The sequence below is a fragment of the Mustela putorius genome, unplaced genomic scaffold, assembly GCF_011764305.1.
Source record: "Mustela putorius furo isolate JIRA1106 unplaced genomic scaffold, ASM1176430v1.1 tig00003858_pilon_pilon_pilon, whole genome shotgun sequence".
Classification (NCBI taxonomy): Eukaryota; Metazoa; Chordata; class Mammalia; order Carnivora; family Mustelidae; genus Mustela; species Mustela putorius.
The window spans coordinates 46,369,393-46,394,755 of NW_025422010.1; the positions used below are offsets into that span (position 1 = coordinate 46,369,393).

The 25,363-nt window shown below is 37.1% G+C and overlaps 1 protein-coding gene across 3 annotated transcripts; it reads left to right on the forward strand.

The window, feature by feature from the left end:
- Positions 1 to 24,028, forward strand: POLI (DNA polymerase iota). 3 transcript variants are annotated; one of them, XM_045065640.1, is made up of 10 exons: positions 1 to 164; positions 1,817 to 1,927; positions 4,169 to 4,333; positions 7,309 to 7,461; positions 9,509 to 9,745; positions 12,307 to 12,485; positions 13,629 to 13,720; positions 15,250 to 15,380; positions 20,041 to 20,246; positions 21,821 to 24,028. In XM_045065640.1, exons 1-10 carry the CDS (start codon positions 56 to 58, stop codon positions 22,634 to 22,636), a joined length of 2,199 nt encoding a protein of 732 aa, XP_044921575.1. In that variant the 5' UTR covers positions 1 to 55; the 3' UTR covers positions 22,637 to 24,028. The 3 variants fall into 3 exon arrangements, with proteins under 3 accessions (XP_044921575.1, XP_044921574.1, XP_044921576.1); XM_045065639.1 differs by having other exon boundaries at positions 1 to 203; positions 21,821 to 24,027; XM_045065641.1 differs by having other exon boundaries at positions 111 to 381; positions 21,821 to 24,027.
- Positions 24,029 to 25,363: the final 1,335 nt, after the last annotated feature.

Here is a 25,363-nt window from a genome sequence, read left to right on the forward strand (position 1 = left end):
CCCTGGAGACCGGGCGGAAGCGGCCGGAAGCTGCGCTGCGGTTGGCCGCGGCGGGATGGAGCAGCTGGGGGTGGAGCCCGAGGAGGAAGCCGGCCGAGACGAGGAAGAGGACGCGGCTCAGGCCATGGAGCGGGCGGAGGCGGGGGAGGCAGGCGGCTCGCCCGGTGCGCCCGGGCCTGAGGAGCCCCGCGGCCTCACTTGGTGTAAATAAGAAGGGCGGGGCGGGCGGAGGCCGGAGGCGACGGCGGCCGTTGGGGTGCGACGGTCCCCGCCTCGCTCTGGTCCTTTCGTTTTCCCGGCTTGATGGAAAGAGCTGTTCTCCGCTACCTGGTGTTTTACGGTCAAGATCGCGAAAGGATGGCTTCGCCTAATAGGACTAGGGTGGGCGTGTCAGTTATGATAGTCGAGGATGCACTTGTGAACCGCCCCCCCCCCAAACCGCCCGGTGAAGGCCTAAGGGGCGCCGGGAAGGTGTAACGTTGCAGAAGTAGAGAACCTCGTCGCGCCCTTGGCAGAGGCTGGGGCTCAGGCTGGGCTGGGGACCGAAGACGGGGCACATCTGCAGTGGCCGTCTCCCCGTGACCCACTTCCAGCCTCTGGGCTCTACCTTGTACTGCCCAATCGCAGGGCCTGGGGCCAAGGCTCTAATTCCCGGCCTCCCCTTCCCCTTTTAACTTTTAAATTTAGGAATAATGCAGAAGTGCCTTTCCCTAATGTTAATGTCTTCTGTGACTGTAGTACTTTAGTCAAAACTGAGAAGTGAACACTGGCATAATGCTCTTGACTAAAGTGCAAACGTACCAGTTTTTTCCATTAAAGTTTTTGTGCCATATTCAGACCAGAATTCCACATTGCACTTAGCCTGCCTTGTTTTTAACTGGGTAAAAGCTGGAATCTCCTCTCTCTCTCTCTCTTTTTTTTAAGATTTGATTTATTTATTTGACAGAGAGAAATCACAAGTAGATGGAGAGGCAGACAGAGAGAAAGAGAGAGGGAAGCAGGCTCCCTGCTGAGCAGAGAGCCCAATGTGGGACTCGATCCCAGGACCCTGAGATCATGACCTGAGCGGAAGGCAGCGACTTTAACCCACTGAGCCACCCAGGCGCCCTGGAATCTCCTCTCTTATCCCCCATCCCTTCCCCACCTCATGACATGAGCTACTTTTTAAAATTCGAGAAATATTTATTCCTTCTTTTAATTTAGTGAGTATTCATTGGTAGTCTGTTCCATACCAGGCACTCTTCCAGGTATTTGGGATTCAGCACTGAAATAGATAATCCTGCTATCATATGGGCACAAAATATAGTCCATTGGAACCCATAGGTCTGGCTTCTGCCCTTTTGTATTTATGATTCTTTTTTTTTTTTTTTTTTAATTTAAGAGCATGCCACTTAGAATAATTTTTAGTTGGTCGAAATCAGTGTTTAAACTTTTCTTCCCCTTATGATTTATTCTGAATGTTGTTAGAAACTTGCAAGTGATAGGATTACCTCTTCCTTCTATTATTGATCAAGATTTTTTGCCTCAGAGTTATTTCTAGCCTGAGAAAAATGGAGTGCACAAAGAAATAGTAAACAGGACTGAAGACGCTACTGTAGATGGAGTTTCTCTCAAGTCTATAATTTTTAGATGCTTTGATACATGAATCCAGGATAAAACTTAAAACCATTCTGCATTCTTCTTTCTCAGTTACCATGTTTTAAGGAACTGCCAATTGCTCAGAGATGATAAGCAGCCTGAATATATTTTTCTGTTTTTGTTTTGTTTTGTTTTTTGTGTTTTGTTTTTGCATATTGTGCATTGGTTCATGATCAAGTGGTGTCAGAAGGAAGTTCTTCATCCAGAGTCATAGTCCATGTGGATCTGGATTGCTTTTACGCACAAGTAGAAATGATTTCAAATCCGGAATTGAAGGACAAACCTTTAGGTAATTTTGGACATTAATAATAATTTTCATTTTGTATTAGAGTATTATTCATTCATTTATGTTGATTATATTCTGATTGACTAACCATATTAAAGATTGTGGAAGCAATTCCTAAGGTCCTTTATAGACAGTAAACTTTGCTTCACTACAAGGTATAAAACTTACAAACCTTATTTAATAAATGGTGAATTTGGGGGCGCCTGGGTGGCTCAGTGGGTTAAGCCGCTGCCTTCGGCTCGGGTCATGATCTCAGGGTCCTAGGATCGAGTCCCGCATCGGGCTCTCTGCTCAGCAGGGAGCCTGCTTCCTCCTCTCTCTCTCTGCCTACTTGTAATCTCTCTCTGTCAAATAAATAAATAAAATCTTTAAAAATAATAATAATAATAAATGGTGAATTTTATACAAATAGTATAGCCAACTGAACATGTGAACAGAAAGACCATTATGAACTTTTAGTCTTGTTCTCAGTGGTTGAAATTTTATAATCTCTTATCTCAAAAAAAGCCATCACATTCTAACGGACATTTTCATTTATCCTCTCCAGTTTTGAAATTAACTCTTGGATTATGTAACATGACAAAAAAGTTGGATTTTGAAAAGGCCCCTAAATACTTAAGGGCTATAGAGTCTAAGTTTTCCATAAAAATGCAAGAATCTTTTAAAATAAAAGGCAAAGAGAAACTTTAGTTTCTCTGGGTGGCTCAGTGGGTTAAGCCGCTGCCTTCGGCTCAGGTCATGATCTCAGTGTCCTGGGATCGAGGCCCGCATCGGGCTCTCTGCTCATCGGGGAGCCTGCTTCCCTCTCTCTCTCTCTGCCTGCCTCTCTGCCTACTTGTGATCTTTCTCTGTCAAATAAATAAATAATCTTAAAAAAAAAAAAGATTTACTTATAATATGTTGGCTTATTTCTATTACATGTGTATCTTAAATAGGAAAAATCATTTAGATTTCCAAAGATTTCTTTTATGCATGTAGTAAGAATTTATCTTTTAGTATAAGCGTAAAGAGCAATTCTGGTTCACCTGCTGCTAACCTCTGTGTGTCGTTTGGTTTTGATAAATCCCAGTTCAACACAGCCTAGTTGATTTACTAAAGAAGAGCAAAGGGAAGACTAGCTTTTGGTATGCCAGTATCAGTCTAGGATCTTTAAACTTTCCCAGGGATGTCAAGGACTTAGGATTAGAGGATGTAAGTTTTCTCCTAAAGCCATTTGTAATTAGTAGCAGTTTAACACAAGATGTTATGTAGATAATGCTCAACAAAAAAGTATTGTGTAATTAAGACACAGGAAAAAATGATTATCTGGAAGTGAGAAATGTGATGTTGAAAGTTTCTGGGAGAAAGCAAAAGTAGTCTTTGAGTTATGCTCAACAAATGTGTGATTTAACTTGGGCTGGTGACATAGTGGTGAGTCCATATAATTTAATTCTGGTTTAAGTCCATATAATTTAAAAGACTGGTTTTTTAGTTGAAGAAGTTACCAATCCTATTTTTTTATATAGTTCACTGATAAATCTTTATGTGAAATAATGTTTCTTTTCCCTGTTTATAATATCAACATTTTAGAAACATATGTCTTACATTGGTGAAATGGACATGACCTTTTTTTTTTCTACTACATGTTTGTATTTTACATATGTTAGATGAACATTACTTTTACAGTGATAAACAAGTGGTCAACTTCTGTAAGCTACCACTAGTAAGCTAGAGTTTTTATAATCTGTAGATGATCATAATTTAATCATTATTGATAAGGAGGGGGCCCATTAATGATGGCTCGCTGTCTAATATTTTCTGCAAATTACTATGAAGAACAGTTCAATAATTACAACATTTATTGGGGGGAGATCTTTAATGATTATAGTTTAGCAATTGTAACAGAACATTGCTTTATATTCATTGGAAAGTTTTTCTAGCAAAAACCAGTAATTAATTATACTGAGTTATTTTCATCTACTTTATTTTTCTGGTAAAACATGGCCTAGGCTTTATATAGAAAGTTAATTTAATAGAAATTAATCTGGTTTGTATTGTCTGAAAAAAAAAGTTCTAGACGGATTTTATTTGTATTTTTTTTTTCCTGAAAACTCCAGAGAGTATACTGATTAATGATAATTTTTGTTAAATTTTACTTCATAGAACCTTGATGAGTGGAGGCTATCCTTTTTAAATAAATAGAGCATTTTATTCTTAATCAAAATAGATTGCATTACAGTTTAAAGTTATATTTGCTTTTTATAGGTGTTCAGCAGAAATATTTGGTGGTTACCTGCAACTATGAAGCTAGGAAACTTGGAGTTAAGAAACTTATGAATGTCAGAGATGCAAAAGAAAAATGTCCACAACTGGTATTAGTTAATGGAGAAGACTTGACTCGCTACAGAGAGATGTCATATAAGGTTACAGGTATGTTGAGCATTAATTTGTATATAGGATGCTCATTCACTACATGAATCTTTTAATTAGTAAAATGCCATAAATCACTTTCTTTTTGCTAATAACGTTTATTTTGGGTCTTGCCTGCTTTTAAAAACATTTTATGTAAGAAGATGACTTTATATGAGTAATTTTGACCAAAAAACGTACAATTGGAAGATATTTGAAGTCTCTTGTGACTGGTATTTATATAAATGTGAGAAAAAATGTAAAACAAAATTTGGAAGCAAGAAAATGGAAAGATATAGAAAAGATACGTAAAAAAAACATTTTTTATTTTAAGTTTAACAAATTTAAATGAATTAGGAAATATCTGTGCTCTGGTGCACTAATAGATGCACTAATAGTTAGGCTTCTGTAATGTTTGATTAACATAATTAAAACTAGATTTGTTAAGAACTGTCAGCAGTTTATACACACACTGAATATGATAGTATAGATAAACTCTTCCCTATTAAGGTTTGGGTTTGAATCGAGTTTTAGTAAATTATAGGAAAAATGAAAACACATTTGTACTGGTATATTGCAAGTATATATATATATAATTTAAAAATGTGTAAGAATCAACTGTTTATCTTTTCTGCTGTTGTTTTTGCTTGTTCTTTTATAAATTATAGCAGTTTTCAGGTGAAAGTGTTAACTATAATATCCAAAGCCCTTACAAGTTTATAAGAAAAAGATACTTATGAAAAATGGATGAGGGTGCCTGGGTGGCTCAGTGGGTTAAACCGCTGCCTTCAGTTCAGGTCATGATCTCAGGGTCCTCGGATTGACTCTCGGCATTAGGTTCTCTGCTCAGCAGGGAGCCTGCTTCCCTCTTTCTCTGCCTGTCTGTCTGCCTACTTGTGATTTCTGTCAAATAAATAAAATCTTAAAAAAAAAAAAGAAAAATGGATGAAAGGTATGAATAGGCAGTTGACAAAAAGAATAAACCCAATGTCCACAATTATGTGGAAAAAGAATACTCAAATTCATTAGTAGCTAAGGAAATTTGAATTAGCGAGGTATTATTTTATGTCCATCATACTTCAAAAAATAATGTGAAAGTAGAAACAAAATATTATACATTTACAAAAAGTAATATAGAAACATTTTTTGAAATTAGAGATACTATTTAACCCTGTGATACTACTGCTGGGAATTTATTCAATAGAAATAAAGTGATGAGAACATATGCACAAAAATATTTCTTTTTTTTTTTTTTTGAAGATTTTATTTATTTATTTGTCAGAGAGAGAGGGAGAGCACAGGCAGAGTGGCAGGCAGAGTCAGAGGGAGAGGCAGGCTCCCTGCGGGGCAAGGAGCCCGATGTGGGACTTGATCCCAGGACGCTGGGATCATGACCTGAGCCGAAGGCAGCTGCTTAACCAACTGAGCCACCCAGGCGTCCCACAAAAATATTTCTTGTAGCATGGTTCATAATTGGTAAAAATATGGAATAAAAACAAATGCTCATCAGGATGAGAATGGCTAAATTATGACTTCTCTATGATGGAAAATTAAATAGCAATTAAAAAGAATACATTGGTGTTATGCAGTTTGACTCGGAGATATGTATGCCTTGTTGAGTAAAAGGCAAGATGCAAAAACATGTCATATTGTTCCTTATGTGTAGAACAATGGCCCAAACCCTTCCCTTTACACATACATATATGTCTGTATGTAAACAGGAAGGGAAACATGAAAGGATGTATACTAGGTTTTTAACATTAATTAACTTCTGGAGAGAACATGGCAATGGTGAAATGGGAGAAGGGGAAAGAAGGGATAGCCAAGCAAGGATAAGACTCTATTCCGAAAATATGACTTGTGCATCCATGCAAAATTGGATGTGTCTCAATATGAAGAAGTTAATCTTTTCTTTTTCTTGTTCATTCATCTTGAAAGAAGTTCATCTTTACACAGAAGAGGTTGTACATACAGTTGTGCCTCCTAGTGATCTTTCATATCCTTCGTATAGCTCTTCCTCATTCTTTTTAATGACTGCATAGTACTACATTGTATTTGATTCCATACGCATTTAACCAATCCTTTAGTGATATGAAAGCAGTGTGTCCTGCTTTATGCCTCCTATCCCTACATAATTATTAAAGCACTCCTTTTCATTCAAAACGTGTCTTATGTTGGATGATAAGTTACATGGTTTCCTGACAGTGATGGATTTATTTGGCTGTTACCAAGTTTTTGCTCTTCCAAATATATGCTTCAGTAGACATTTTCATATAGAAATTTTGGCATATTTTTATGAAGATATCCATGAGGTGAGTTCTTAGAGGTTAATTTCTAGGTCAAACTGACTTTTCTTTGTGATTCAGTAATAATTGGAAGTTTTATTTATTTGAAAGAGACTGTGTGCACATACACTAGTTAGGGGAAGGGCAGGGGAAGAGGCAGACTAGACACCCTTTTGAATGTGGAGTGTGACGCTGGATCCCAGAACCCTGAGGTCATGACCAGAACCCGAGACGCACGCTTAATCCACTGAGCTGCCCAGACGCCCCTTGAAGTTTTACATTTATTGGTTTTGTCTTTTTAAGACTTGTGGAAAATACAGCTAGAGTATGTTATTACTTGTCTCTGCTTTCCTAGGCTGACTGTATTCTTTGGAACCACTGTTTCAAGATCATAATGAACTACAAGCATTGATAGTTAATATACTACAGGTATAGAAATTGTAGGTGTAGGAGATTGAGCTAAATGTACTGGCATAAGCACCTGTCCACGGAAAGACATTTTGGACTTATTTTGTTGCAAAATATTACCTTTACTCAAAATGTGGTATAGGAAAAAAATCCAGCTAATGGAAGACTTTATTTAAGATATTGTGGAAGTGTGAATATATGTTAAACTTTTAGCATATTTGACATATTTTAAGCATAGAATAGTTAAATCCATTTTAGTTATGACTTTAGTTAACATCTGTGTACCAATATTATTCAATTTAGAGTTGTTGGAAGAATTTAGTCCAGTTGTTGAGAGACTCGGATTTGATGAAAATTTTGTGGATCTAACAGAAATGGTTGAGAAGAGACTGCAGCAGCTTCAAAGTGATGAACTTTCAGCACTGACTGTGTCGGGTCATGTATATAATAATCAGTGTAAGTGGATTCTAACTCTATTTAGTAACTCAAAATACTTATATCTTAATGTTCACTGAGTTCAGTAAGTTCAATGAGTCAACTATCTTTCTGAAATTGTTATGGCTTTTATTGGAGGGATAGCCTTATATCAGTGATCTGTCTCAAATGACTAAAATTAGATGTTGGAATTCCATATTAAGTAGGGAGAAAGTAAGATTTTGACGACATGTGTAGCTCAGTGATTCATGCACTTTTCATTTCTCTGACACAGTTTGTGTGTTACCATTTTTAAGAGCCCTACCTCCTTAAGTCGTCCTTCAGTTACAAGGGTTTCCTTAATGATACACTTTTCATAATAATTTTTGCTTCTCCTGAAACTGTCTTTAAGCAAAATTTTGAGGTAAACTAAATTTGTGTTTTGTTGCCTCTTTTGCTTGTTCCCATCTGTTCCCCCCAGGCATCAAACATTCATGTTGCTTTCCGAGTTCCTGACTTACCCTGTGGAAGCTTTCCAGGCCTACCTGCCATCTTTTGCAAGCTGATATCCAGTCAGTTTGATTATCTTTGCCAACTCTTAGCAAGAAAACAAAATAGGCCATCTCCTTCACATATTTAAGTATAAATGACTGATGGTATTTCCAGAGATATTTGCCTTTGGAAATAAGCTTCAGTAAGCCCCAGTGAATATCTGTTACAGTTTAAAACATCTTGTAACTCTGTTGGTGACTTCCGTATCATATCACATGGAAGACATGCTACTCTGCTTTTGTATAAGACTTGCCCTGACCCTCCTGGCCTAGGTCTCAGCATATGTGTCCTCTTATTGCCCTTTTTTTGAGAGCTGGTCATCGGTCTTCAGTCTAGTTCTCTGCCATCCTGATACTAAAGAAGAAAACGGGTAGAGCTACAGTTCTCTTCTAGAAGAGGACAGGAAGCTTTTCATGTGTCTTCTGAACCTGCTCTTTTGTCACTTATAAGGACTGAATAGAAGAAGTTTCTAAGTATGTTTCTTTATAATTTTCAAAGTAAATTCAGCATTTGTTAGAACATATTACAGAGAGCTAGGTTTTTTATCCTAAAAAGAAAATATTCTGATTCTTTATGAATCCTTCCTCACAAGATTCTGTTAAAAAAATTTTTCAGGGGTGTCTGTGTGGCTCAGTGGGTTGGGCTTCTGCCTTCGGCTCAGGTCATGATCTCAGGGTCCTGGGACTGAGCCCCTTCGGCTCTCTGCTCAGTGGGGAGCCTGCTTCCCCTCACCTCTCTCTGCCTGCCTCTCTGCCTCCTTGTGATTTCTCTCTCTGTCAAATAAATAAATAAAATCTTTAAAAAAATTCTTTTTCTCAAACCCAGAGAAATTTGATTGAGTAGTAGAGTGAGAACACTTTTTATTCCCTTCCTTGTGGATACACCCATTGTTTTTTCCTACATTTACTTTATCTTGCTCCCTCTTTATTGATTGATTGGTTGATTGATCAGCCATTTAAAAGTAAATTGCATGACACTTCATCTTCAGACATCTTCATCTGTAAATACTCCTGAGGATAAGGACAGTCTCCTATAATTCTAACACCATTTTCACCACTAAGAAAATATGTTTCTGTATATTTTCCCTACACTTTTCATAAAAGATGCCTTAAACTATGTACAGATTTGGAATTGTTTTCAATAGCACAATCAGCTAGTATGTATAAATTTAGACTCAAATCTTTAAAGCTATAATGTTAGCTCTCTTATTAGTGTAATACTTCTACTTTTATGCTTGCTTACAGTTAAACATTAGTAAAAGTTTTACTAATATCAGTAGGAAATTTTTTTATGAGATCAGTTTTCATAATCTGTTAGTCATTAAGCACTCCCAGGATGCAGTCACTATCACAGGCACTTGGAATTCACTTGAGGAAGTTCTTTACTTTACAGGATTCCCATAAAGAACGAGAGAGATGAGTTAAGTGGGTGACGGTATGGTGGTGGGGTTGGGGGGACGGTTGGGTTTTTTAAAACTCATTTGTAAAAAAGAAACATTTTTTTTGGTGACTTCTGATGATATTGGCTGTTCTTATAGGTATAAACCTGCATGACATCATGCACATCAGACTGCTTGTTGGATCTCAGATTGCAGCAGAGATGCGGGAAGCCATGTATAACCAACTGGGTCTCACTGGCTGTGCTGGCGTGGCTTCTAATAAGCTACTAGCAAAATTAGTTTCTGGTGTTTTTAAACCAAATCAGCAAACAGTGTTATTACCTCAGAGTTCTCAAGTTCTTATTCAGAGTTTGAGCCATGTAAAGGAAATGCCTGGTAAGACATTTATATTAAAAAATACACAGGGGCGCCTGGGTGGCTCAGTGGGTTAAGCCTCTGCCTTCGGCTCAGGTCAGGATCTCAGCATCCTGGGATTGAGCCCCGCATCGGGCTCTCTGCTAGGTGGGAAGCCCACTTTCCCCTCTCTCTCTGTCTGTCCCTCTGCCTACTTGTGATCCCTCTCTGTCAAATAAAAAAAAAAAAATTAAAAAAATACACATTACTTTTCTTGCATTTAATTTTAAAAATTAGAGATACAAGTTATTAATTCTTAGAGTCTGAATACTTAGCTCTTGGAGAAAACTCCAAACCCTGATGCGTTCTCTAGAGGGAATCTGGATTAGGAAATCTATGAAAGTACTTTTCTTTTTTTATATAGTTTTTTATTTTTTATTAACATATAATGTATTATTAGCCCCAGGGGTACAGGTCTGTGAATCCCCAGGTTTACACACTCCACAGCACTCACCATAGCACATACCTTCCCCAGTGTCCATCACCCAGCCACCTTCTCCCTACCCCTCTCCCCCCAGCAACCCTTAGTTTGTTTTGTGAGATCAAGCATATCTTATGGTTTGTCTCCCTCCCGATCCCATCTTGTTTCATTTTTCCCCTCCCTACCCCCCAAACCCCCATGTTGCTTCTCAAATTCCTCATATCAGGGAGATCATATGATAATTGTCTTTCTCTGATTGACTTATTTGCTCGGTGTAATACCCTCTAGTTCCATCCACATCATGAAAGTACTTTTCTAGTTTCACTTACTTTCTGTATAGTTTGAATATGATCATGAAAGTTATAACCTGGAATCACGTCCTTTTATTTCCAGTCCCTGCTTCATATTCTTACACCGCACACTGCATCCAGAGATGGGCATTGGCCTTTTTACTAACTCTACTTTGGGGTTATATAGAAAATATTAGAGCTACAAGGGACCTTCCAAAGCAGTTAGGCCAAGTTCTTATTTTAAAGATGAGGAAACAAGTTTTCTTGAGGGGAGTAGTGACTAATTCAGGTCATGGGACAAACTTTTGTCTTTGAAGATCAAATATGGTTTTATAAACTATTAATAAGGGATATGTTAAGCTTCATTTCTATGGCATTGCTGGGGAATAAGATATTAGAATTCTGTAGAAGTGAATTTCTAAGTCAGCTGAACCTTTAGATGTCATAACTATTTATTTTTTAAGATTTTATTTATTTATTTGACAGATCACAAGAAGGCAGAGAGAGAGGGAGGGAAGCAGGCTCCTCGCTGAGCAGAAAGCCTGATGTGGGACTTGATCCCAGGACCCTGAGTTTATGACCTGAGCTGAAGGCAGCAGCTTAACCCACTGAGCCACCCAGGCGTCCGTAACTTCTTATTTTTAACCCATGTTTGTGTGATTACAAAATGTTTTGTACACTGCCTTGTCTTCATTAATACAATATAAGTATAGAAGTTTTCTGGATGACTCTTGAGTCTCTATTCTGAAGACAGTCACTGTCAGGTTGTAATAAATTGAGGACTGTCTACTGATCATATAACATTACTATTTGGCTTTACTTTTTGAGCTCTTGTATTTCTTTCTTTCTTTACAGGTTTTCTCTTAGGGTTAGGGTTATGGCACCTCTCTTTTATTTCCACTATGAAAATAACTGACACACTACTTTAATAATTGCCCTCCCTGGGGTGGCTCAGTTAAGCCTCCGGCCCTTGATTTTCAGCTCAGGTCATGATCTTAGGGTCATGAGATCGAGCCCCGCGTGGGGCTCCATGCTCAGCACGGAGTCTTCTTGAGATTCTCATCCTCCCTCCTTCTGCCTTTCCTGCTTGTGTTCTTTCTCTCCGTCTCAAATAAATAAATAAATAAATCTTAAAAAAAAAATTTCTCCTCCACATCCATTGCCTTTGATTTACTTCTTTTACTGTGCAGGGACATCAAAATACTATAGAATTCTTTTTTTTTTTTTTTTTTAAATGAGAACAATAAGGGGGTACTGAATTCCCTCAGCATCCCAGGTAAGGTGATAAAGTATAACTAACTGAGTTTTAGCGCAAGAATTTGGTAGTTTTGCTAATGGGTAGATTTTTTTTCTTCACTTTCTGGCTCTTCTATTTGGGATAGTAAATACTGCAGATAAGACTTGTGGATAAACGTGTGATATTATGTGTAGGAATCAGGTCAGCTGATTAGCACATGCTAATTTTGTTGCTATAATGACAGTCTCTTTGCATGAATCGTAACTATTATTCTTGAATACTTCCAAAGTATTATGTAACAGGTGGTAATTCTTGAATACTTCCAAAGTGTTATGTAACAGGTGGTAAACATTTCATTCTATCAAGACAGCACTTCTTGGTTGTCTCCATATTCATTATGTTGTACTAGGTTTGTGAGGTTTTCGAAGTGGTTCATTTAAGAGGCCCTGAGCAGAAGGAGGACAGCCTAATTTTCAGTAAAATTTAATCCTAGCAAAATATTTATTATGGAATTTAAAGATGTGTTTGGTATATACTGTAGTAGCTTTATTTTAAGGAGAAAAACTACTCTAATACCATATTTCTTTTTGTCTAGGTATTGGCTATAAAACTGCCAAACGTCTTGAAGCGCTGGGTATCAGTAGTGTGCATGATCTTCAAACCTTTTCACCCAAAATACTAGAAAAGGAGTTAGGAATTTCAGTTGCTCAGCGTATCCAGAAGCTCAGTTTTGGAGAGGATACTTCTCCTGTGACGCCCTCAGGACCGCCTCAGGTATAAGATAATGATACTTATTTTAATTGAATACTGTTTGTCACACTTGAAATAAAGATTTCTGGTTTTAGTACTATGTTCTTACTATTCTAATTTGCTTACTGGGTTAGTATATGATTTCTTTCCTATGAGAAGGTTAATTTATTAAGTTAGTAAAATTTTTTTAAGTAGGCTCCCTGCTGGAGCTTGAACTCATGACCCTGAAATCAAGACCTGAGCTAAAGTCAAGAGTTGGATGCTTAACTGACTGAGCCACCCAGCCGCCCCTAGATTAGTAAATATTTTTAAATTTAATCTAAGAATTAGTATTTCTGTCTCAAGTTGGCTACCTTGATTAAATATCATTTAATTTTAACAACCTATATTACATACATTTGGCAAAATATTTTCATTTTTAAGAAATCTTATTTTCTGATTAGTCTAATGATTTAGGAAATGGAGACAGTATAATCACCTAGTTAACACTGATTAATTTTTTTTCCTATGTCATAGGCACTTTACTAAGTGTTTTATGTACCTTAGTCCATTTAATATTCATAACAAAGCTTCAAGGTAGATAGTATTATTATTTGTTCATACCCTTTTTCCTCTCTCCCTTTCTTTTTTTAAAGATGAGGATACTGTTCTTTAGAAAGGTTAAGTAACTTGTCCAAGGTTAAACTCAATCTTAAGTGCTAGGAGGTTAAGAGCCTCATTGTAATTGTAGAATAAAGCTTGGAGTTGGTACTAGAGCTTTATAATTTTCTTGACTTTCTAGTGGAGTACAGTAACTTGGAGATAAAAAGAGTTATTATAAAAGTGAACTAAATTAAGCATGAGAGGGAAGTTAGTAAAGAATGTACCGAATATATATGTTAGTAAAAACAAGTAATAATAATAAAAAAAAAGAGGAGCGCCTGGGTGGCACAGTGCCTTCAACTCACGTCATGATCCCAGGGTCCCAGGGTGGAGCCCCATGTTGGGCTCCCTGCTCACTGGGAAGTCTGCTTCTCCCAATGCCCCTCCCTGCTCACGCTTGCTCTCTCAAATAAATAAATAGAATCTTAAAATAAAAAAGAATGTCCTGAGTATTTGGCATGCATCCACATAAATGGATATGCTTATTTAGGTTTACAATAATCCCTATTTGTGCTTCTCTGGTAGTCCTTTAGTGAAGAAGATTCATTTAAAAAATGTTCATCTGAAGTTGAAGCTAAAAATAAGATTGAAGAACTACTTGCCAGTCTTTTGAACAGGTGATTTTCCATTTTGCCATATCATTCTATATATTCTGTATAAAGTATATGGAAAATACAGTTGATATTCTATCTTGGAACTTTATACATTAACTGGAGACTGAACAGTGTAAAGGGAGATCATTTATCTTTGAATTTCTCTACATTATAAACCATTGCAAAGATAGTAACAGGCGCCCTTAACTAAATTTAATTCATTTGTTTCCGTTAGTCTTGATTTTAGTAACACTGTGGTTATACTGTGGCTCTTACGGTGCCTGTAGTTACTTAAGAGGGTTTTATGGGTCCCTAGCATCTCGACACCTATAAGAGCACCAGTGACGGAGAAAGCAGAAGAACCCTCATTATCTCCTTTGCCTCAGACCATGTGAAAGAAAATGGACTCAGACAAAAGAATAGCTCAGTGGGGCTCTGTGTGAGCAGTCACAGTGTGGTGAGTGCAGGGCACTGGTCTGTAAATTCGCAGGGATTATGAGTGTATGAATAGCACAGCATAAACGAAACAAGATGTTTAGTTTTCTGATGCTCCTTTACTATCATATATTTATTTCTCAGCGTTCCTAGAAGAATATTATCTCTTTTCCTCCCATCTCTTCGATTTCTCAAAGTGTCAGGCAGGGGTCAAGCAGTTTTGAGTAGCTATGCTTCTGTAAATGAGGGTAGGACAGCTAACTATGCCTGAGAAAAAGATTTCTAGATGACTCTAAATCTCAGTAAACTGGTGAGGTAAAATTTCCTACAGCTTCGGTCCCCCATGCTATCTGGTTCTCATGCCTTGAGTCGAGCTGTGCAGCTCATCGTTTGCTGCATGCAGCTGGGGCTGCTGAATGACCCAGCCCCAGTGATACAAGGCAGGCCGGGCCTGTGAGTGTGCTTCTGAAACTGGGTCATCTGCTCTGCTTCAGCTAAATGTGAGACTACTGTGAAATGCCTGGCCATCGAAAAGAGTTCTGCATGTAGAGAAACCACAACAATTTTATGGGCTCTCTTATTTGAAGCATCAACTCAGAGATGAGGCTAGGTGCTCTAAACCTGTAAATTACCAACTCTGAACCATGTATCCTTACCTCTGCTTTCTACTCCCTTTCTACACCATGGCCCCTGATTACGGTGACTGAGGTGGAATACCATCGAAGTTACTGGCAAAAAATAATTGTGTTTGTGTGAATGTATTTGCCCACTAGTTTAAGTTTCTTAATTTCCTGCTGATTTTAATAAGTTGTTTTTAGTTTTGTGTGATTTTGGATTATAAAATGGTTTGTTTCAGTTGTATCTTATTTCTCTTCTTTTCCTGATTGCACTCCATTCTGAATGAGTCCTGAGAGCTTTACACTTAAGATTTTATAGCTTTGGTGCATAGATGTGGTGAAATTTGTTTGGGCTCTTCAGAAACTTTTATTGCTTACTGCCTAGGTATCAACCATATTTATAATTCTTTCAATTACTAAATCTGATACCTCTAGAGATTAAAAAAAATCTTTAGGTAATACTTTTCTAATTCCTTGTTTCTGCTTGCTCCTTCCTTTTAGAGTATGCCAAGACGGAAGGAAGCCACATACAATCAGATTAACAATCCGTCGGTATTCATCTGAGAATCACTGTAGCCGTGAGAGTCGTCAGTGCCCTATTCCATCGCATGTAATTCAGAAGTTAGGGACAGGTATGGGCTAATTTTCTAATAATTTAATTGCAGGTTGAGCTCCTAAAAAAACAAGCTGTGTATTGGAATTATGATCCAAAGATGGAGAGTCTTCATAGGGAGTTAGGAACTATTCAATACCTTCGTTCTATCAGGACTTTTTTTTTTTTTAATTTTTTTTTAAGATTTTATTTATTTACCCGACAGACAGAGATTACAAGTAGGCAGAGAGGCAGGCAGAGAGAGAGGAGGAAGCAGGCTCCTGCTCATCAGAGAGCCCAATGTGGGGTTCGATCCCAGGACTCTGAGATCATGACCTGAGCCAAAGGCAGAGACTTTAACCCACTGAGCCACCCAGGCGCCCCACTATCAGGAATTTTTACAGGAAAGCTTTTGTTGTTTTTAAATAGATAATAAAAATAAAAATGCGGTTAACAGGGTTTCCCAAGTTCAGAGAAGATAAAATTACGATAATGTGTTATATGGCACAGAATAACTTCTTTATGGACACTTAAGTTGTTACCATTTCTTGCCTCTTATGAAAAACAGTGCTATGAGTATTTGCATGCAAGTCATTGGGCAGATATACGTTTTTGTTTATCTTGAACAGATTACCAAGAGTGGAATTGCTGGGTTATATGGTAAGTTGAACTTTAAGAAAACTGCAATACTTTTTCCCAAAGTTGGTATACAATTTCCATTCTTACCAAGAATGTATGAGGGTTCCAGGCTTTCACATTCTCCCTCACACTTAGTATTGTCAGTTTACTTTATTATAGTCATTCATGTGACCTTGTAGTCGTATTGCATTGTAGTGGTATTTCATTTTTCTCTTTTATGGATAATGCTTTTGGCGCCCTATCTAAAAATTATTTACCTAGCCCAGAGGTTACAGATATTTCCTCCTGTGTTTTCTTTTGGAAATTTATAGTTTTAAGCTTTACACTTAGACCTACTTTGAGTAATTTTTGAGTATGGTATAATATAAGAGGCTTGTTCATTCTTTTGTATGTGGATATCCAGTTGTTTGAACAGAATTTGTTAAACAGATTATTCTTTCGTGAATTGTCGTGGCACCTTTGTCAAAAACTAATTAACTCTAAAGAAGTTTATTTCTTGATTTTCTTATTTCATTGATTTATGTGGTTATCGTTATACCAGTTCCACCCTATCTGATACTTTGTTATTAGTTTTGAAATTAAATAGTGTAAATTCTTCAGCTTTGTTCTATTTTGAAATTGTTTTGGCTGTTCAGGCTCCTGGGCTTTTGTGGAAAGATTTTTGAAATGGGAAATTGATTTTTTTTTTAATTTATTGTAAGTTTATTCAGACTTTCTATTTATTTTGAGTCAGTTTTGGTAACTTTTATCTTCTAGGAATGTATCCATTTCATTTAAGTTGTCTAGTTTGTTGGCATGAAGTTGTCATTATTCCCGTATTATCTGTCTAATTTTTGTAGGATATATAGTGATGTCTCCTCTTTCATTCCTGATTTTGCTGTTGCATGTATTCTCCTTTTTTCTTTATCATTCTAGTAGAGGTTTATCTGAGTGAGACCTCACTCAAAGGTTTAATTGATCTTCTTCTAAGATCCAACTTTTGTGACATTGATTTCTCTGTTGTTTTTCTACTTTGTATTTAACTTATTTCTGCCCTGTTTTGCCTTTCTGCTTGTGTTAGTTTAATTTGCCTTCTTCCCTCTGGTTTCTTAAGATGGAAGCTTATATTATTTGTTTTATACTTACCTGATTTTCTAATAATCCAAGTTTAAGTTTTACATTTCCTTTTAGTGCTTTAACTGCATTCTGTAACATTTGTTATATTTCCTTTTCATTAAGGTCAAAATTGTTTCTAATATCCCTGGTGATTTCTTCTTTGACCCCTAAGCTTATTTAGAAATTTGTTGTTTAATTTCCAAATATTGATGACTTCCCAAATTTTAATCTGTTGTTGATCTCTGCTTTAATTTCATGTTGATCATAGAACATATTTTGAGTAATTTTGGCCTGTCTAGATTTATTGAAAGTAATTTTATTACCTAGAATATGGTCTATCCTAGAAAATGCATCATTTATGTTTGAAAAGAAAAGTTGAGCATCACTATAAACCATTCTAACTAACTAAAATTTTTGGAAGACTCCACCAGGATAACATTTTTGAGTGGCAATTTGTCTGTGTATAGAATTCTTGACTGTTTCTCTTTCCATAGTTTTAATGTATGATTCTGTTATCTTCAAGTTTCCATTTTTTGGATGGGGGGTCCATTATTTTTTTGATGAGGAGTCAGCTCTTAATAGTTTTATCAATTTTCTTCTAATCGGGAGAGGATAACCACGCAAAAATTTGAATAGAGAAAGTTTCACAGAATTATTAAACTGTATTAGGGAAGTGACTATAAAGGTATAAGGAAGACTCTTTAGAGGTATTCAAGGGCTGTGGAAAAGTACCTGAAGAAGGACAAACTTAGAAAAGAGAGTCCCTCTACCGCTTAAGGAGAAGGTATGGTTATAGAACATTTGATGGTGGAGAAATCCTTTGAATTACCTGGCTCAGAGATGATCCATAGTTATTAGACAAAGAGAAAACCATCCTCTGATCTGTGGATGAGTTGAGGCTGGTTGGTGGGCACACAGAAGGAGTTGGGATGTTGGGAACTTGCTCATTGGTAAGGCAGTGAATCATTTGGAGCATGCATTGTTTGTGTTAGGAGGATTTTTGTTAATAGCCCTTTAGAATGCAGGCAAGCTGAGGCTGGTGGGTGGTTGTGGTGAAGGCATCTGTAGTCAGCTAGTACAAAGGCGGAAAGTATGGTGCCTGCATAGGAAGACCTGGAGGAAACAACCCTCTGAGATAGAGGCAAGTCATTAGGTAGGTGTGCAGAATGAGTGGGGGCATTGCCATGGTATGTATGGCATTTGAGTTGGTAGTGCCATGGTACATAGTCACTAAGCTCAGGCTGGGGTTTGAGGTTGCCGAGGGACTGAGTGTTCCACATGTGTGTGATGGAAAGCACTATTAGGTGTCCCCACACATATGTACTACAAATAAACTATGTAATGGGAGAAAGAAAAATTAAATGACCGTACATTGGAAATTAGTGGAACCAGGTTCCTGGAACCAGGAAGAGAAAGGTGGTTTCTCTTCCTGGTCTTCCAGTCTTCTCTAATGACAAGGTGTAATGTCATATTCAATGTGAAAAATTTTATCACAGAGCAGGTACTGATGGGTGAATTTGGAGCTGAGTTGTACTGCACTATAATGATAGTTGTGTTGTTTGTATTGTTATTCTCCTTTATGTGATGAGTCATTTGTCTCTTTGTCTTTTTATCAATTTGACCATGATGTGTTTTCTTCTTGTGGGCTTTTTTTTTTTTTCCCCTTTTCCTTTTCTAACTTCTTTGAACTTAAGCTGCAGAATCTACCTCCCCTGTGATGTGTGGCCTCTGATTTCTTTACTTAGCTTTCCTTTCTTAATTTTAAATTTTTTATTTTGGCTTCCTAGGTTACCTCTATGTCCACATAGTTTAGTGGTTAGCCAATAACTGGTCAAAGCTTTTGGTCAGATGCAAGAGCCTGAAAGACTTATGCCTTCTGTAAATGGATAAGTGCATGGGTTGGAGAGTGCTTTCAAAGTTTAGGCCATTTTCAACTCTGCCTTGGCTTTTATTTTCTGTAGCCTTCTTGCATCTTCCATGAATGCTTGTTGGCATTTCCGCCAGTGATGTGTAGAGAACTTGGGCCCTTTCTCCGCTCCCCTCCCCGTGCATGCAGTCTCCCAGTCAGCTGGGGTTGTGAGGAGAGCTTATCCAGTCCCTCTGTGGTTCTCTCATTTCTACATCCCCTGGTTAAATTTATGGCTCGTCCACTGATTTTTCACTCACTCCAGCCACAATTGCAACCTCAGTCTAGAGAGAGCTGTGCGATTTCCCCTGTTGTTTCCTAAAGTTTATTCACTTTACTGGAAATACTGCTGGGAATGGGCTTTTGCCCTCTGCCTCAAATCAAATCTGTCCTTTCTGACAGCAAAGCTACTGGCCCTCATAGCCAGCCTCACCGTGGCAGGACTACTGCTAGAGGAAGATACAAACAACCCCAGGCAGTAAGGCTGCAGTTTCCTCCTTTCTTATCTAAGTTCTACTAGCTTTTATTTATTTTATTTTATTTTTAGATTTTTATTTATTTATGTGTCGGGGGGGGTGGAGACAGCACAAACAGGGGGAGCAGCAGGCTGAAGGAGAAACAGGCTCCCCACTGAGTAAGGAGCCCAAGGTAGGACTCACTCTCAGGTCTCTGGGATCATGCCCTGAGCAGAAGGCAGATAGTTACCCAACTGAGCCACCCAGGACCCCTCTACTAGCTTTTATAAATCGGTGCTTCTCAGTTTATTTGCTTTGGGCCCACTTTCAGATCCTCAGTTTTGTCCAGTTTTATTATAGTTTTATGGGGAACGCTTACTTCCATAACCAGAAGTCCCATATTTCAAATCATTTGAAAACTTTAACTCATTTGGCATTTAGCATTAGTGTTGAGATAATCCCAGGGTGGTATGTAATGTCAGGCTGTCCCAGTGATATCCGTTTAGGATTTTTACTTCTTAATCTAAGCAGTATGAATTAGATAAAGCTTTTAATATAAATTATGATATAATGTGCTTATAGTCTTCTCGAACATTTTTGTTTAGGAAATTGCGATGTGATGACCCCAATGATTGATATACTTATGAAACTTTTTCGAAATATGGTGAATGTGAAGATGCCATTTCATCTTACCCTTCTAAGTGTGTGCCTCTGCAACCTTAAAGTATTAAATACTGCTAAGAAAGGGACTATTGATTATTATTTAACACCATCGTTATCAACAACTTCACGGTCTGGCAAGCGCAGTTTTGTAAGTACACTCTTGTTGAATTTGTGTGGTTAAATTACAAATCTAAGTTTGTGTTCCATTGATACAATTTAGAGATTCTTTTGGATGATATTATTTGAATGCCTTCCTTGTGTATAGGACCTCTCATATTATGGTTGCTAGCCGTAAGTGTACTGTACTGTGATCTGAAAAGAAAACAAAAGAATCACTGGATAAAAGAGAAAACTGTTATGGAGTTTCCTTGTTTTGGAAGTGTTAAAACATGTTTTAGCAACAAGAATATGATTAGCTAATAAGTATGAAAATATTTCTAGATACTGGAAATAAAATTTTTGTCTACTAATTTATACGTAAGCTACCAGCATTCCCCCAATGTTTTTGTTAAAGTATTTAACTTTTCTTGGCTTTGAAATTACACTGAATTTTGATAGCAAGATTGATGTAGTATGACTACTCATTCTACAACTGTAGAAATTAAGAGTGTGGCAGTAGAGAAACAGAGGCCAGTCATATTTTCCAGTGACTAAAATAAAACCTTACATACATGGCCATTTAGCAAATGCCTAGTAAATATGGGATGCTTTAAAAAGTAATCATATTTTACAAAATTGTGCTTGCCTACAATTAACTCTTAATTACAGTATTTTTATTATTTTGTTTTAATGTTTGATCAGTATAATTTCAGTAGTATTTTCATTTACATTTCAGTTTAAAATGAGAACAGAATACTGTTACAGAAGTAGTGAATCAGTACCCTTTTCAAAGTACTTTTTCTTGTGGCCCTTTTTATTCCCTTTATTAACTGAAATTTAAAAAGGAATTTATTTTTTGCCTCTAATTTTTGCCTTAATTTATAGTGGTATTAGTGAGGTAAATATAAGCAAAAGTACCTTGTACAGGTCTGGCATACAGTAAATATAGTGTCCCAAATCTCTTTTCCTTTTACTTTTTCTTCAGTTACTGTTGTGTTGATGTTTCCTGAGTTATATTTGATTGTGTATACATTTTCCTGGTGCTTAAAACCAGAGGAAAATTTTAAGTGAAAAATTTACGTAAAAAAATTATGAAAATTAGAACTGAAAGTACCTTTAAATTTTTATTTTATGTAAATATAAAGAGTGTTATAGCTTCATATTGATGTTGGATTTTACCATAGAAATATTTTTTTTGTCTGTTAATTGTTACACTTCAGAATAGGGATTTTGAGAAAACCAGCCCTTGATGATCTATGCATATATATTTTTTTAGATACTCATAGGCGAATCGTTTACGTTTCTAGGCTATCTTTCCTTTATTTACAGAATTGTGAATTTTGTTAAGGTGCTTTCCAAGTTTCCAAACAAATAACTATCTTCTGGCTCAATGCTATCTAGGAAGGAAACCTCTCCCTAGAATAGTGAATAGAGATGCACACAATAGTGTGACTAATTTTGCTAGATTTATTATCTCTAGTAGTTTGGAACTGGCCAAAAGGAATGAAATTACTGAGTAGATTAGAAACATGTTAGTCAGAAAATGGCTATAGTACTCTTCGGTGGCATGAATATTTCAAAGATATCAGATATCTTAATTACTCTGTTATTCTTGTGTTCTAGAAAATGAAAGATAGTCATATGGAGGATTTTTCCAAAGACAAAGAAACAAATTGGAATTTTCTACCATCAGGAAGAATTGAAAGTACAAGAACTGGGGAGGCTCCACTAGATCCTAATTTTTCCAAAGAAAAAGACAGTGATGAATCCCCACTCTGCTCATTTCCTGAAGGTATTGACCAAGAAGTCTTTAAACAGCTTCCAGTAGATATTCAAGAAGAAATCCTTTCTGGAAAATCTGGAGAAAAAGTTCAAGGCAAAGGAAGCTTAAGTTGTCCATTACATGCCTCTAGAGGAGTATTATCTTTCTTTTCTACCAAACAAATGCAAAGTAGTCCCTTAAATCCTACAGATCATTTATCCAGTAGTAAACAGATACCTGTATCTCCCTGTGAACCAGGAACATCAGGTTTAAATAGCAGTAGTTCTTCTTCTCCATGTAGCCAAAAGGATTATTCACATTATATAGACAGTAGATTAAAAGATGAACGAATGAGTCAAGGACCTAAAGAATCCCAAGGATTTCATTTTTCAAATACAAACCCTACTGTATCTATTTTCCATTCATTTCCAAATTTGCAGAGTGAGCAACTATTCTCCAAAAACCGCACTACAGATAGCCATAAGGAATCAGTAGTAACAGTCTCTCATCATGAAAGACTTACAGAAAATAAAGAGCAAGATTCTAGTGATGAGAAAATTACCTTTCCTTCTGACATTGATCCTGAAGTTTTCTATGAATTACCAGAAGAGGTACAAAAAGAGCTGTTAGCAGACTGGAAGAGAGCAGCATCAGATTTCCCCATTGTACATAAATAAGCATGTTCAGAAAAAAGGTCTAGAAAGCAAAGGAAAGGCCATTGTTCTCAGATTTAGCAGTTTATTAAGCTCCTCTAAATTAAACACTAATAGATATTCAATAATGTAGAATCCAATATACAATGTTCTAGATAAAAGCAAGTGTAGTTATGGGAAGTAAATTCTGGCACAAAGCGTAAAAATACTCATAACAAGAAATAATGTAAAATTATCCTCTTATTTCTAAAGTTATTTTATATTGCTTTTCAATAAAAAGAATATCATGGTTACTACATTTCCCATAAATGGGGGAGAGGGGAAGATACATACACCTGTGTGTAGAAACAAATAGACTAGCCAAATCATTGCTATGACATAGCAAAGAATCGTTTTTTTCTGTGAAATATGGAATGTCTCAAGAAATTCAGCCCATTAGGAAACTTCCAAATAAGAAATTCTGCTGCCAACTATTAAAAATACAGATCTCTTTGAAGTACTCTGTACCATTTAATACGTTTTTAAAAAAAGCAGTGTATGTCCTATTAATGCTTTTGAGTACACCAGAGCCTACTGCAGTGCCTAGTACACGGAAAGCACTCCGTAATTATTGAATGAATGGTGTGGCAGGGGCCAGGAGGGAGTTTGGGCAGGATAGTGTACATGTTGTAGAGAACTAGAAAGAACTCTCCATCTAGGTAGATTAAGGGAAGGATGGACACTAGAAAGGCAACGTAATAGGTTTTTAAGAAGGCTGGGTAATTGGGTGCCCAGGTGGCTCAGTTGGTTAAGCGGCTCAGGTCATGGTCCCAGAGTCCTGGGCTCAAACCCTGCATGGGGCTCTTTGCTCAGCAGAGAGCCTGTTTCTCCCTGCTGCTCTGCCTACTTGTGCTCTGTCTCTATCTCTGTCAAATAAATAAATATATATATTTTAAAAAGATGCTGGATAATGGGAAAAGTCCCATTTCCTTCTGGCTAGTCTTTGTAGGGTTTTAAAGTAATGATTAGATGTTTTTGTATCTTCTTATTTTGGGAGATCAGATTAAGGATATCATATCCACAACAAATATACAAAATTACTACATCGATAGGTGTTCTCTTTTTCCCATTGTTAATTGCCTTCCCCTTTTGCCTGCAAGGTTAAAAATTGGGAATAAGATTGTGGACATCTTACAATTTTTAAGATGTAAATTTCTAGAACACATCGAAGTACACCACAGTACTGATTCAGAAGAGTCCTGTTCTCAAGTTTATAACCTTTGCAGATACAATCTAAAGAAAAGATAATAAAAATAAGGTATACAAATGTGAATAAAGAGTAATGGAAAGGGGTTTCTGGGTGGCTCTGTGGGTTAAATTAAAGCCTCTGCCTTCTGCTCAGGTTATGATCCTGGGGTCCTGGGATTGAGCCCTGCATCAGGCTCCCTGGAGCCTGCTCCCAGCCCCCCTCTCTGCTTGCCTCTCTTCCTACTTGTGATCTCTGTCAAATAAATAAATAAAATTAAAAAAAAAAAAGTAATGAAAAGATACTTTCTTTTAGGTAAGAAGTTTTAACTTAGTTTTAGATTTCTTGAAATTTTCAATTTCCTGAGGATTTTAAGAGTTTGGTGTTATCAAAAACAATAACTTAGAGCAAGAACATCAAAACTGATTCATATGCAAATATTTAGTACCCTGGATCAAGGAGTATGGAATTTTCTACAGGTAGTATACTGGTAAGGTTGTTAAGCTGGTAAAAAGGATATATTATTTTTTTAGATAATACATTTTTTAAAATTTTCTAATAATCCTTGTATTATTTCAGCCAGAAATTATTAAACAGCTAGAAAGGTTTTAAAAAAAGGTTAAGAGTAAGGCACTGCAGTAGGCTCTGGTGTACTCAACAGTTTTGGCCAGTTTAAAAAGGGAATAAAATAGTAGTTAAAAGTACATTTTTTGAAGTGAGCATGCGGTGGATATTATCACAGCCTTATTACTTATTCTGTGGCTTTAACTTAGCCTTTCAACATCTTCGCGTGCCTCTGCACTCTGACTTTTTAGTCTATATTTCCATATCCTTTTAATCCTTGTTTTTTTTTTTTTTCTATGGTGTTCTACAGATTTACTCTAATGTTTGCAGATGTGTATTTCCTTTTTATCCTCAGTATATGCTGGCTCCTGTTTCTTTCAATTCACGTTATTTCTGTAAAACATTTGGCCACTAGGATTGCACAAATGATGGACTTCTTATTACATCCTTCATGACCCTTAATCTCACAGTTTTTGTCATCTTGTTTATCTGCTGCATTTTGGTTAATCTCATCAGCTCTCTCATTCATTAGCTTGTTTTTCAGCATTATCTGGTCTACTGTTTAAAATACTAATGATGGGGGGCACCTGGGTGGCTCAGTGGGTTAAAGCCTCTGCTTTCGGCTCAGGTCATGATCCCAGGGTCCTGGGATCGAGCCCCACATCGGGCTCTCTGCTCTGCAGGGAGCCTGCTTCCTCTCTCTCTGCCTGCCTCTCTGCCTACTTGTGATCTCTGTCAGATAAATAAAGAAAAAAATCTTAAAAAAATAAAATAAAATACTGGGCGCCTGGGTGGCTCAGTGGGTTAAGCCGCTGCCTTCGGCTCAGGTCATGATCTCAGGGTCCTGGGATCGAGTCCCGCATCGGGCTCTCTGCTCAGTGGGGAGCCTGCTTCCTCCTCTCTCTCTCTGCCTGCCTCTCTGCCTACTTGTGATCTCCCTCTGTCAAATAAATAAATAAAAT